We start from the raw sequence: 13,899 nt of genomic DNA, 5'->3' as shown, positions 1-13,899 counted from the left end.
GTAAATATTGTACTATAGATATCACAGAAGTCAGTGATGTATATATAATGTACTCTAGATATCACAGAAGTCAGTGATGTATATATAATGTACTCTAGATATCACAGAAGTCAGTGATGTATATATAATGTACTCTAGATATCACAGAAGTCAGTGTGACCTTTAGTGTATCACAACAATCTTGGGTCCCTTACCTATCATGTGACAGGCTGATTACGGACTATTGTTTAATGATATATAGATCAGGATTAACCTAATAATATACCACAGCTAATCCAGAAACCTACTCTACATTGTAAGGACAATGTTCTATACATCGATATAATGTACACACAGGACACAGCTATCCTGAACAATCTGGCTGTCACTGCTATCTTATGCTGACAGATGATCAAGTTTCACCTTATATTGGAATTATCAGGAGGTCCAACAAAAATATAATTCAGGTAATAGGTAAAAAAAAAATGTGTTAATTGACATAAGGCCACTGATTATTGAACAGGATATTATTGAAGAATTGGTGTACGAGAAAATTGCTGTTGACAATGAGTTTTACTGAGGCAAACGAGAAACTAACTGTTGACAGACAATGCAATTCTACCTCTCACAATGGGGCTTTGAATGTCCTGTGTTGAAGGCTATTGAAATTACGGAGCTATTACAACGAGTACTCATCCAATATATTGAAAGTTTGTACGTACACACCTTGTCAACTGAGCACTTAAACTGCTAAAAGGCCCAATAAATTGCATGGTTTCAGACGAGCAGTAACACATAACTGTCAATAGTAATTTTGTGACATTTTAAAACTCTACATTTACAATTTTCTTGGTCATGGATAATTAAGATTTTTCCCCCAAACTAAAACACTGTAAGTTTGCAACTTGTACAAAAAGAATCCTGTTTTCTAGACACTAAGAGAATCCTAATGTTGAATAATTTTCTGTGTGAGTATATGTACCAAGGTTTACTGAACAAGAAAACATGGTAAGCAATTGAAATCTAGATCTGGTTTTATATTCTAGAGGCAAAAATTAGTAATTTAATGTGATCCAGTAGGTAAATGAGATCTGAAATACTGCATCAATATTTTGAGGAAGATAAATGTATACAGTATGATATGTATACAACATGTAATTATTGGAAATGGAAATTGTCCAAACACTATTAGACATTTAAGATTTCAAATCAGGCTACTTGAGACTATTTCTACAGACTAGAGGCATGAATACAACTCCATATTCATTGATATCTAAATGTCTTTTGATGGAAAAAGTCAACAAATCTTTTCAAAAACACACAATTATAAAAGTGTGCCTAACCAATCTCAGATTGAACTCTCGCCACGGTTCACAATGATACGGAGCACTCTTTCATTAGCTTGTCCTTTTAGATATATCTATCTTGTCATTATGTACAACAGTTCTGTTTTACAGCGGAATGATCTGTAATTAATATGGGAAGATTGCCAAAACAGCTGGAATCCAACTACGAAGATTTCACTTCTATAAAGATACACATTCTTTCCATGTAAATATTGAAGCTATATAATTCCATCAATTATCCCTGATTGAATGCTTCTTTTCATCGCCTTTAAATGGCATGGTTCTCAAGACGTGTGTGTTGAAAACTTAATGAGCAGAAGGTATTGGGTGAATTGGTCGATCCTGCCGATCATAAACCTATTGAAACTTGAAATAAGGTTATTAATGTTCCAACGGAGGATAAAAAATTTACGTCGAAACATTGAGGCCTCGATCATTTCAGCGACCGTGGATTGATTTTGTCTCATTTCAGTTGATGGTTAGGGCCAGTAAAGATCCGGGGGAACTTATTGATCTTTTCAGCTTGAAATGAATGTGAGGAAATGTTAAATGGCTGGTCATGGGGTCCAATACATCCGTAGAGCGCCTCCAACAGATTTGTTATATGTACCTGTACGATTAAATGAGAATCAATTATTGAAAGTCACCAGTGTTAATGTTCAGATTGTTTCTCTGTTTACTCCACGTCCTTAAAATCTATATATTGGGCGGGATTAGTGTGTCACGTTGTACTTTTGGCCAGTATATACAGGGAAAAATAAACATTAGAGATTATCGGCGACAAGCAGTTTTTTTTTTTCAGACCAGATTAGTATTGACAATGACGCATCATGTTAATGATTTTTTCAATGTAATATGAACAGTCTTACTAATACAATTTTTTTTCTGCAGTATACAAATATTGATTATTTTAAAGTTGATATATAGCACCAGCTTCAAAAGAATCTAATCTAATGCATTTCTTTTCTTTTTTATCGTGTTGTCGTTCAATGTGGCTGTATATAAGTATGGTATACAACATACTATGAGAACCTTGGTGTATGTTAGAATTATAGCCCTTAATGAAATTTACTGGTATATAAACTTTCAACCTGTGAAATTAATGAAGTATTTATAAATTGATTGAGTGTCTAGATATAGTTTGGTTAATTTTGTTGTAGTAGATATATTTTACAACAATTGCTACTACAACAAAATTAACCAAGTACATACTTGTAGCTGTGTAGTCGGCCATTGGTGACCCTGTACGTACCATTTCACATCGGATCGGGGAATCAAACCCCGGCCACCTAGGTGAAAGGCAAGTGTGTTACCACTGTGCCACCCAATATATATATACTTGTGGATTGATAGAAAGTTTTTATCAACATTTAAAACAGGGTGACCTGCCTCACATGGTAATCTTTACACGGCATTACCTCATACATAGAAATAGATATACTGCTAATGGATTTTTCCTGGGGTAAAAATACATGACAAATAAATTGTAGTTTAGGTAAGACACAGTAAGGTTGGTCTGACGGCGATATTGGGTCGGGGTCACACATGATCCCATTAGGTTATAGACAAAGGGCAGGTCACTCTCCCATGAAGTGATTAATGGAGAAGTACTCAACTGAGACCAAGGTAATCAAATAAAATACGGAGAGACAATGTAAGCATTGGTCCCAAACTGGATCTGTCTTTTAGGCAGCTATTATCTGGGACAGACGTAGAAAATCATTGTGTTTTTATCAACATAAAATAATGTATCGGGAGTTAAAATTATACGTTTATATGTTATAGTCTGTATAGGGGATCTAAAATATCATATCTGTATATATAATAGTCATATGATATACATGTATAGGGGAGTTAAATATCATATCTGTAAGTCTTACGATATACATGTACAGTCAATTAATGAGATACATGTGCTTGAATCGTAAGTAAAATATTCTAATTATGAATTATTTAACATGGTCATTACTGTTCCTGTATACTGACCAGTATAATACACTTGGTCAGTATTGCCTCTGTATACTGACCAGTGTGATACACTTGGACAGTACTGCCCCTGTATACTGACCAGTGTTTAAGGTAGACTTGGTCAGTTGCCCCTGTATACTGACCAGTATGGTAGACTTGGTCAGTACTGCCTCTGTATACTGACCAGTGTGGTAGACTTGGTCAGTACTGCCCCTGTATACTGACCAGTATGGTAGACTTGGTCAGTACTGCCCCTGTATACTGACCAGTGTGATACACTTGGTCAGTACTGCCTCTGTATACTGACCAGTGTTTAAGGTAGACTTGGTCAGTTGCCTCTGTATACTGACCAGTATGGTAGACTTGGTCAGTACTGCCTCTGTATACTGACCGGTATTTAAGGTAGACTTGGTCAGTTGCCCCTGTATACTGACCAGTATGGTAGACTTGGTCAGTACTGCCTCTGTATACTGACCGGTATTTAAGGTAGACTCGGTCAGTTGCCCCTGTATACTTGGTAAATAAACTTTTCCTTATCCAAGTATCTGTCTCAATGACATGGGCAAACTTTACACAATACACAGTCAATATGGACATTTTTCGATAAGCAAGGATAAGTCGCAGAGTAAACTTACACAAGTGTCGTATCAATGATACAAATGTCGCCTCCAACAACCTGCTAGCAAATAATTCTGACAATTTGTAATCTTGGGCGGAGATATAACAGTGAAAAGCAACTTTTAATCCCTATTAAAATGTCTAGATTTATCAGAACCATTGGCAGGGTATCTATTAACACTCGGCATTTCCTTTCAACCACGCAATTAGGAACTGAATGTTTTTTTTACAAACGAGTCTTGGTTGCAGTCATGTTGTGATTTGCTACTATTTCTAAGGCATGTTCAAGGACAGAGTCACCTTGGAAGGATAGTACAACCAATGGCTATATTTCTATGTTAGGGCATTGAAATGATGATGACGACATTTAAGATTATCTATGGAATTAGATACAGAGTTAGAACATTTCCGTCTCATGATGACGACATTTAAGGTTCTCTATGGAATTAGATACAGAGTCAGAACATTTCCGTCTCATAACAGTAATAAACTGTACTGTTTTTTATATTTATATCTACAAGTACCTACACCTCTAGGTAACAGTAATAAACTGTACTGTTTTTTATATTTATATCTACATGTACCTACACCTCTAGGTAACAGTAATAAACTGTACTGATGTTTTGTATTTGACTAACAAACTATTGATATTATTATTCTCCAGATGAGGATACTCAACAAAATTTATCCTTGTCACCGTATTGCTAGTTTATCATCTAAAATTGACCACAGACAAAAATTGAGATATTTAAACAACAATGTGGAGTAGAACAATAGCTACATGAGACCTCTTTGTATGAAACATTCTTCTGTCTGTTAATTGTACATTTAAAGTGTGTAATTAATTTAAATAGATTTAAAGTTCATTAAAAGTACACCTAACACCTGCCTGGTGGGTGATATTACGGAGATTAATCCCTGCGAGATTGCTGTAGTCATACACTGTTTTGTCCAGGATACACTACGGCTGTATGATGGAGTTTATAATAATTCAGCATTAATAGTATCTGTGAGGTAGGCTCCACAGTCATAGATACTTTGATGTGTTTTAAATCTCCCCTGATGGACAGTTTAACCAGTGCCCATGATTTCTGTATATTATATAATACATTTAAATTCAAGGGTTCTCAACATTTACCTTGCCTCAATGTACCTGTATACCTCGGATACATGTGACTTAATCAAATGAACCTCTCATCCGACTCAATACTGATACTAAATTATATTATGGCCACATTGACTGCCTTCAAAACATGATTTATATTATCTAAGATCTATTTTATATACTGCAAGTATTTATATAAACTTTGACCATTCTCTGATGCTGGCCGGGATGGATGCAGAAACCAGAACTACATTGTATGTAAGGAGTGAAGATTGATCCCTAATTCAGAGAAACTTATGTTTCTCAGGAAGCCAAGATCGTGGACCATCCTTCACTGTCCTGGTGGTGGTAATTCCTCAGGGAGCCAAGATCGTGGACCATCCTTCACTGTCTAGGTGGTGGTAATTCCTCAGGGAGCCAAGATGGTGGACCATCCTTCACTGTCCTGGTGGTGGTAATTCCTCAGGGAGCCAAGATCGTGGACCATCCTTCACTGTCCTGGTGGTGGTAATTCCTCAGGGAGCCAAGATGGTGGACCATCCTTCACTGTCCTGGTGGTGGTAATTCCTCAGGGAGCCAAGATCGTGGACCATCCTTCACTGTCCTGGTGGTGGTAATTCCTCAGGGAGCCAAGATCGTGGACCATCCTTCACTGTCTAGGTGGTGGTAATTCCTCAGGGAGCCAAGATCGTGGACCATCCTTCACTGTCTAGGTGGTGGTAATTCCTCAGGGAGCCAAGATCGTGGACCATCCTTCACTGTCTAGGTGGTGGTAATTCCTCAGGGAGCCAAGATCGTGGACCATCCTTCACTGTCCTGGTGGTGGTAATTCCTCAGGGAGCCAAGATCGTGGACCATCCTTCACTGTCTTGGTGGTGGTAATTCCTCAGGGAGCCAAGATCGTGGACCATCCTTCACTGTCCTGGTGGTGGTAATTCCTCAGGGAGCCAAGATCGTGGACCATCCTTCACTGTCATGGTGGTGGTAATTCCTCAGGGAGCCAAGATCGTGGACCATCCTTCACTGTCATGGTGGTGGTAATTCCTCAGGGAGCCAAGATCGTGGACCATCCTTCACTGTCCTGGTGGTGGTAATTCCTCAGGGAGCCAAGATCGTGGACCATCCTTCACTGTCTAAGTGGTGGTAATTCCTCAGGGAGCAAAGATCGTGGACCATCCTTCACTGTCCTGGTGGTGGTAATTCCTCAGGGAGCCAAGATCGTGGACTATCCTTCACTGTCTAGGTGGTGGTAATTCCTCAGGGAGCCAAGATCGTGGACCATCCTTCACTGTCTAGGTGGTGGTAATTCAGAGAAACTTAATTATGTTTCTCAGGAAGCCAAGATCGTGGACCATCCTTCACTGTCTAGGTGGTGGTAATTCCTCAGGGAGCCAAGATCGTGGACCATCCTTCACTGTCTAAGTGGTGGTAATTCCCCAGGGAGCCAAGATCGTGGACTATCCTTCACTGTCTAGGTGGTGGTAATTCCCCAGGGAGCCAAGATCGTGGACCATCCTTCACTGTCTAGGTGGTGGTAATTCCTCAGGGAGCCAAGATCATGGACTATCCTTCACTGTCTAGGTGGTGGTAATTCCTCAGGGAGCCAAGATCATGGACCATCCTTCACTGTCCTGGTAGTGGTAATTCCCCAGGGAGCCAAGATCGTGGACCATCCTTCACTGTCCTGGTGGTGGTAATTCCCCAGGGAGCCAAGATCGTGGACTATCCTTCACTGTCTAGGTGGTGGTAATTCCTCAGGGAGCCAAGATCGTGGACCATCCTTCACTGTCCTGGTGGTGGTAATTCCTCAGGGAGCCAAGATCGTGGACATCCTTCACTGTCTAGGTGGTGGTAATTCCTCAGGGAGCCAAGATCGTGGACATCCTTCACTGTCCTGGTGGTGGTAATTCCTCAGGGAGCCAAGATCGTGGACCATCCTTCACTGTCCTGGTGGTGGTAATTCCTCAGGGAGCCAAGATCGTGGACCATCCTTCACTGTCCTGGTGGTGGTAATTCCTCAGGGAGCCAAGATCGTGGACCATCCTTCACTGTCCTGGTGGTGGTAATTCCTCAGGGAGCCAAGATTGTGGACCATCCTTCACTGTCTAGGTGGTGGTAATTCCTCAGGGAGCCAAGATCGTGGACCATCCTTCACTGTCTAGGTGGTGGTAATTCCTCAGGGAGCCAAGATCGTGGACCATCCTTCACTGTCCTGGTGGTGGTAATTCCTCAGTGAGCCAAGATCGTGGACCATCCTTCACTGTCTTGGTGGTGGTAATTCCTCAGGGAGCCAAGATCGTGGACCATCCTTCACTGTCCTGGTGGTGGTAATTCCTCAGGGAGCCAAGATCGTGGACCATCCTTCACAGTCATGGTGGTGGTAATTCCTCAGGGAGCCAAGATCGTGGACCATCCTTCACTGTCATGGTGGTGGTAATTCCTCAGGGAGCCAAGATCGTGGACCATCCTTCACTGTCCTGGTGGTGGTAATTCCTCAGGGAGCCAAGATCGTGGACCATCCTTCACTGTCTAGGTGGTGGTAATTCCTCAGGGAGCCAAGATCGTGGACCATCCTTCACTGTCTAGGTGGTGGTAATTCCCCAGGGAGCCAAGATCGTGGACTATCCTTCACTGTCTAGGTGGTGGTAATTCCCCAGGGAGCCAAGATCGTGGACCATCCTTCACTGTCTAGGTGGTGGTAATTCCTCAGGGAGCCAAGATCGTGGACTATCCTTCACTGTCTAGGTGGTGGTAATTCCTCAGGGAGCCAAGATCGTGGACCATCCTTCACTGTCCTGGTGGTGGTAATTCCCCAGGGAGCCAAGATCGTGGACTATCCTTCACTGTCTAGGTGGTGGTAATTCCTCAGGGAGCCAAGATCGTGGACCATCCTTCACTGTCCTGGTGGTGGTAATTCCTCAGGGAGCCAAGATCGTGGACATCCTTCACTGTCTAGGTGGTGGTAATTCCTCAGGGAGCCAAGATCGTGGACCATCCTTCACTGTCTAGGTGGTGGTAATTCCTCAGGGAGCCAAGATCGTGGACCATCCTTCACTGTCCTGGTGGTGGTAATTCCTCAGGGAGCCAAGATCGTGGACCATCCTTCACTGTCCTGGTGGTGGTAATTCCTCAGGGAGCCAAGATCGTGGACCATCCTTCACTGTCCTGGTGGTGGTAATTCCTCAGGGAGCCAAGATCGTGGACCATCCTTCACTGTCTAGGTGGTGGTAATTCCTCAGGGAGCCAAGATCGTGGACCATCCTTCACTATCTTGATGTTGTCCTTGGATTAGACACATAACTCTGTTGCTCTGGATGGTAAAGATCTCTGATGTATGTTGTTTTATTGTAATGTAGCCACCAGATACTACAGAAGACTCTCACCTTAACATGACTGGTCGTTCATGGAGCAATGCAAACTCAACAAACTAACAGAGAAATAACTATATCACTTTCAATTCAGAGGAAAGGTATATTACTTTGATAAAATCATTTAGACACAGGGAAAAATTATAACTATAAAGAAGATTGGTAGGTAAACAGAAAACTTCTGATACATTTTTGACAGTGAAGACTGATCAAAGGTATAATATGAATGTATGAAACATAAAAAGACTGTAGCTCCTGCCTTGTAACATTATATGGGGTATAATGTTTGGACCTGTCCGACACCAGTAATGGTACCCATACTAATCCTTCACAGTTGTTGGTTGTGATCATTATTTTTGTTTTGTGTTTAGGGGTTGATACAGAAATTTAAAAAGCTCAAAGATAGAACATAATAGTACTTATATTTCTGTGTTATAGGTATAAGTCAGGACTGACCATATAAACACCAATGGTAGGAGGGATTTAACTGTTTACTGTGGTATCCAGGCCCCCTAGGTTTGACTACCTGTACATTAGCGGATTAAACGTCTACTCCGGGGAACATGTTATATAGTGTGTACCACAACTAACAATATAAATAGGGACCATTCAGAGCTTTGCCTTTACAATTACAACTTATACATCTGTTTCTTCGTAATTTTCTTTAATTTAACGTTTGTAGGAGATACATATATTAAGCAAAGTTGGATAACAGGAATGAAGTTAAGTAAACAGGAATCAGAATGATATCACATTAAATATATATATATTGAAAATCTTATAAACTAAGAGCAAGAAATATCAGTACGATAGTTAATTTCATATGCCTTATACTGGAGTCGTCCATGATTAGGAGTCTGTATATACATTTATATACTTACTGGAGTCGTCCATGATTAGGTCAGTCCGTATATACATTTATATACTTACTGGAGTCGTCCATGATTAGGAGTCTGTATATACATTTATATACTTACTGGAGTCGTCCATGATTAGGTCAGTCCGTATATACATTTATATACTTACTGGAGTCGTCCATGATTAGGAGTCCGTACATACATTTATATACTTACTGGAGTCGTCCATGATTAGGAGTCCGTACATACATTTATATACTTACTGGAGTCGTCCATGATTAGGAGTCCGTACATACATTTATATACTTACTGGAGTGTCCATAATTGTTATGACATCAGTATAACATATTCTTATTTCACTTTATTTAAAGCCACAGATCTCCTAGGTTTTACATTACAAGATAAGTCAGTGATTATAACATTGCAATGCCCTGAGAGTCTAAAATCGACTAATAATTATATATTTGGGTTAGGGGTAGGGTTATCTAAAGTTTACATCAATTTATTTTACAAAGATTTTAATGCAACAATTAAGGTGACTTTTCATGTCCTGTAGGGGATGTAACAGTTGGTACAGACTGGGAATAAAACTGATGGTGGACAGCATCAAAAACTAATTATATTATTGATATACATGTACCTGATTGGTTCCATTATTTCTGACTAATGAGTAAGCTTGTTGATGTATTGAACAACAGCTGACTTCCTGTTGTATAACTGTATACAATACAATAAGCTATCATTGTTTTATAACTGTATACAATACGATAACTATCATTGTTTTATAACTGTATACAATACGATAAGCTATCATATGTTTACAGAAAAAAAGGAATTCTTCAGATTAGTCAGTTTTGTAAGAAAGTTTCTCTCAATAAAAATATTTCTGAGACCTCAGTATATAATTACATAAATATATTTATACATAATGTACTCCAGTCAGCATAATGTAAATGTAATGTTAAACTTAAGTCGCTTATGAAAGTCGACACTTTCAGCATTTTAATTTCAACCTAATTGACCATTTATAAGCATAATATAGTAAATCTGTTAAGTTAAACCGAGAGGCTGTACTTGAGCCAAGGTAGACAACTCTTAGATCTGTCTCACTTGACATGTAGGATCTATGGTATTTCAGGCCTATAAAGGGTACATCATTGTCTATATACATGTATATAATCTGAAGTCCTTTGTAGTTGTGTAGCAGAATGGAAGAATTGATTTTAAATGGCAGGTTTTTGACAACTCAATTACTCAGTTGTACTAATTAATTACCAGGTTTCTAAAGGGAGACAATCTTTCTTCACCAGTGTCTACAATATAATATTGGCATAAAATCATTAATTCTGTAAAGTTCTTTAAGTCAGTCACACTTTTTTGTAAAAACTTAGTGAGGTAAATTAATGGAGATGGAGCTAGTTAAGGTCTTCCTTGTGATAAAAAATTATAGTAGATATATAGATCTATATATGGTTAAATAGGACAGTTGTATTCAATAGGGGGCCTGCGGTGGCCGAGTGGTTAAGGTGTCCCGACACTTTAACACTAGCCCTCCACCTCTGGGTTGCGAGTTCGAAACCTACGTGAGGGCAATTGCCAGGTACTGACCGTAGGTCGGTGGTTTTTCTCCGGGTACTCTGGCTTTCCTCCACCTCCAAAACCTGGCACGTCATTAAATGACCCTGGCTGTTAATAGGACGTTAAACAAAAACAAACCAAATGTATTTAATAGGTTGACTTAGTAGCTAGCTTGGGAAGTAATTTCCTTTAGCCAAGTGGTAGGATGATCTCTTAGATCGAGCTGAAAGCTATACTAGTTGGAGCCCCTGCATAGCAGGGAATTTTTTTTTATTACACCTTCCTTAAAGATTCAAATTTAAAAAGGTGCCCATGACCAATCCAACTGTAAGTTATAGGAGATTGAGAGGCTTCCTTGGAGCTAATTATTAGAACCTAGCTGGACTGTGGTTGAGAGGTAGAAGTGTAAACATGGTGAATATAGGTCCGCTTATGGTTGATATAGAAGATATACTCCCGTTTAAAACCTGTAATCAACATATGACTAAATTATAAATGTTACCTGTGTACTATATTCTATTACTAGATTACAGCCAAGGGGATTATATATAGGACATTTATAAGTATTTTGACACTTGCCTAGGTATAGAAATAGACACTATATGAAGATGATCTTGCAGGTTCACTTCATTTTTCCAATATACACATCAATATTCTATTGTGATCATATATGTTATTGACAAAACACATCAATCCAGGTTAATCTAACTCCATGTTACATTAGGACCACAGGTATATCTGTGTATACAGCAGGGTCCTCCAAACACAATTTCTCATGATCTGTGTTGCAGAGATATTGTGTGTACCAAAGCTAGAGATCGAGTGACTAAATCAGTACTCCTAATTAAAACCTGTGACACAATCAGTATGGTATATATCAAGTATCTCCAAATGTCACCGTTACTATAACGCGAGTATATAATAGAGCTTGTGTCAGTCGTGATTAAATGGCGGAATGTTTAAATCCAAGTACTGAATGGACCCTGGACATTCACAAAGGACGTTTGGATCTGGAAGTGTTGATAACATTCAAATCAAACAAAACATGTAACAGATTGTCTCGATATAAACTTTAATTGATCTCTTATAAAAACTGATTGGAGATCTTGGCTTTATACCCTTAAAGTTCTTTATTCCGACTCGGAATTCATGTCATATTGATAGAAGTGTTGATCAAACAATGCTGACTTAGAAAAAAGCTAACATACAGACGTGCCCTTCTGTACCTATTGTTCTCTATACTCCTTCTTGGATGACAAGACATACCTAGGTATTAGCTATTCAAATACAGGGTACACATATATCTCTCTATGTATGTAGTGTTGTGTGTAGGGCCTTGGGTGTAGAGCCGATAGCCTGGCAACTCTCATACTGCTGGGTCTGCTGACCATTAAACACAGAAAGTTTCAAAGGAACTTAAATTGTTGCCAGGGCATAAAATGTCCACTCACATCTACGACAAGTAAGTAGAACTTGTTAGGTCTGACATCAGGTAACATTACTATATATATATATACACCTGTCTCTGGATGGACATTTGTGGAACCTCTGTATTTATAGGATAAACAATCATAAAACATTTGTCTTCACTTACTTTTTTCAGATTTTTTCCTCGACATATATTTGGACTGATCAACTGAAATAATGACTGCTGTTCAAGGTGGTTGTAGGGATTTTGTTCAGATAAAATCCTGACAAATAATTCCGGCCTTTAGGTCACAAATAAAATATTGACTTTTTTGAAGTCTCTATGACATACCTTGCAAGAGTATAAATCAAAGGAAAGTTAACCTTGAGACACATTGTAGTGCATATAGGTAAAAAGGTATTGAGTGTACAATGTTTTAGCTTGAAATCAATGTGATCGAAACCTCGGACAAAACCATTGATTTAGGTAAAAAAAAGCTTTGTCCTGTACGGTCACCATATCCTATAAATCTGGTTCTTTGTATTTCAGGAAACATTTCCGAGATGTACTAAAGCAGCAGATGGCTGACATCGAGGACAAGAGGAAGAAAAATGTGAAAGAGAAGAAGAAAGAGAGTGAGATGGCGTTAGCCCAGGATGATAATGACAAGTCAAACGATAGAGACGCCTTTAGGAAGAAACACAGATATCTACAGACATTCCGTGACAGTAACAAACAGGTAAGGTCCCAAGTCAAAAGATAGAGAGAAACACAGATATCTACAGACATTCCGTGACAGTAACAAACAGGTAAGGTCCCAAGTCAAAAGATAGAGAGAAACACAAATATCTACAGACATTCCGTGACAGTAACAAACAGGTAGGTCCCAAGTCAAAAGACAGAAACACAGATATCTACAGACATTCTGTGACAGTAACAAACAGGTAGGTCCCAAGTCAAAATATAGACAGAAACACAGATATCTACAGACATTCCGTGACAGTAACAAACAGGTAGGTCCTCCAATCAACACCAGTCTTTTTCTTTATGAAGGAGCATCCCCTCCCCCTCATTATCCTAATGTATGTTGTGACGACTTGTCAGTGTCCAGACTAAGGTACATATCCTATAATGTATGTTGTGATGACCTGTCCAGACTATGGTACATATCCTATAATGTATGTTCTGACCACCGGTCAGTGTCCAGACTATGGTACATACCCTATAATGTATGTTCTGACCACCGGTCAGTGTCCAGACTATGGTACATATCCTATAATGTATGTTGTAACCACCGGTCAGTGTCCAGACTATGGTACATATCCTATAATGTATGTTCTGACCACCGGTCAGTGTCCAGACTATGGTACATATCCTATAATGTATGTTCTGACCACCTGTCAGTGTCCAGACTATGGTACATATCCTATAATGTATGTTCTGACCACCGGTCAGTGTCCAGACTTTAATTGGTTCAAAGTGTACATATCCTATAATGTATGTTGTGACGACCTGTCAGTGTCCAGACTTCGGTACATTATCCTATAATGCATGTTCTGACCACCGGTCAGTGTCCAGACTATGGTACATATCCTATAATGCATGTTCTGACCACCGGTCAGTGTCCAGACTATGGTACATATCCTATAATGCATGTTCTGACCACCGGTCA

General features: G+C 39.4%; 1 protein-coding gene across 1 annotated transcript in view; it reads left to right on the top strand.

Annotated features, from left to right (window-relative positions):
* Window positions 1-13,899, top strand: part of LOC117331325 — a 35,617-nt gene that overhangs the window by 16,595 nt on the left and 5,123 nt on the right. The window contains exon 3 of the mRNA XM_033889995.1: window positions 12,777-12,966. Coding sequence (XP_033745886.1) covers window positions 12,777-12,966 — 190 coding nt within the window. The remainder of the gene's footprint in view (window positions 1-12,776; window positions 12,967-13,899) is intronic.

The sequence above is a fragment of the Pecten maximus genome, chromosome 7 (assembly GCF_902652985.1).
Source record: "Pecten maximus chromosome 7, xPecMax1.1, whole genome shotgun sequence".
Taxonomy (NCBI): domain Eukaryota; kingdom Metazoa; phylum Mollusca; class Bivalvia; order Pectinida; family Pectinidae; genus Pecten; species Pecten maximus.
This window is presented reverse-complemented; position numbering and strand designations above follow the sequence as displayed.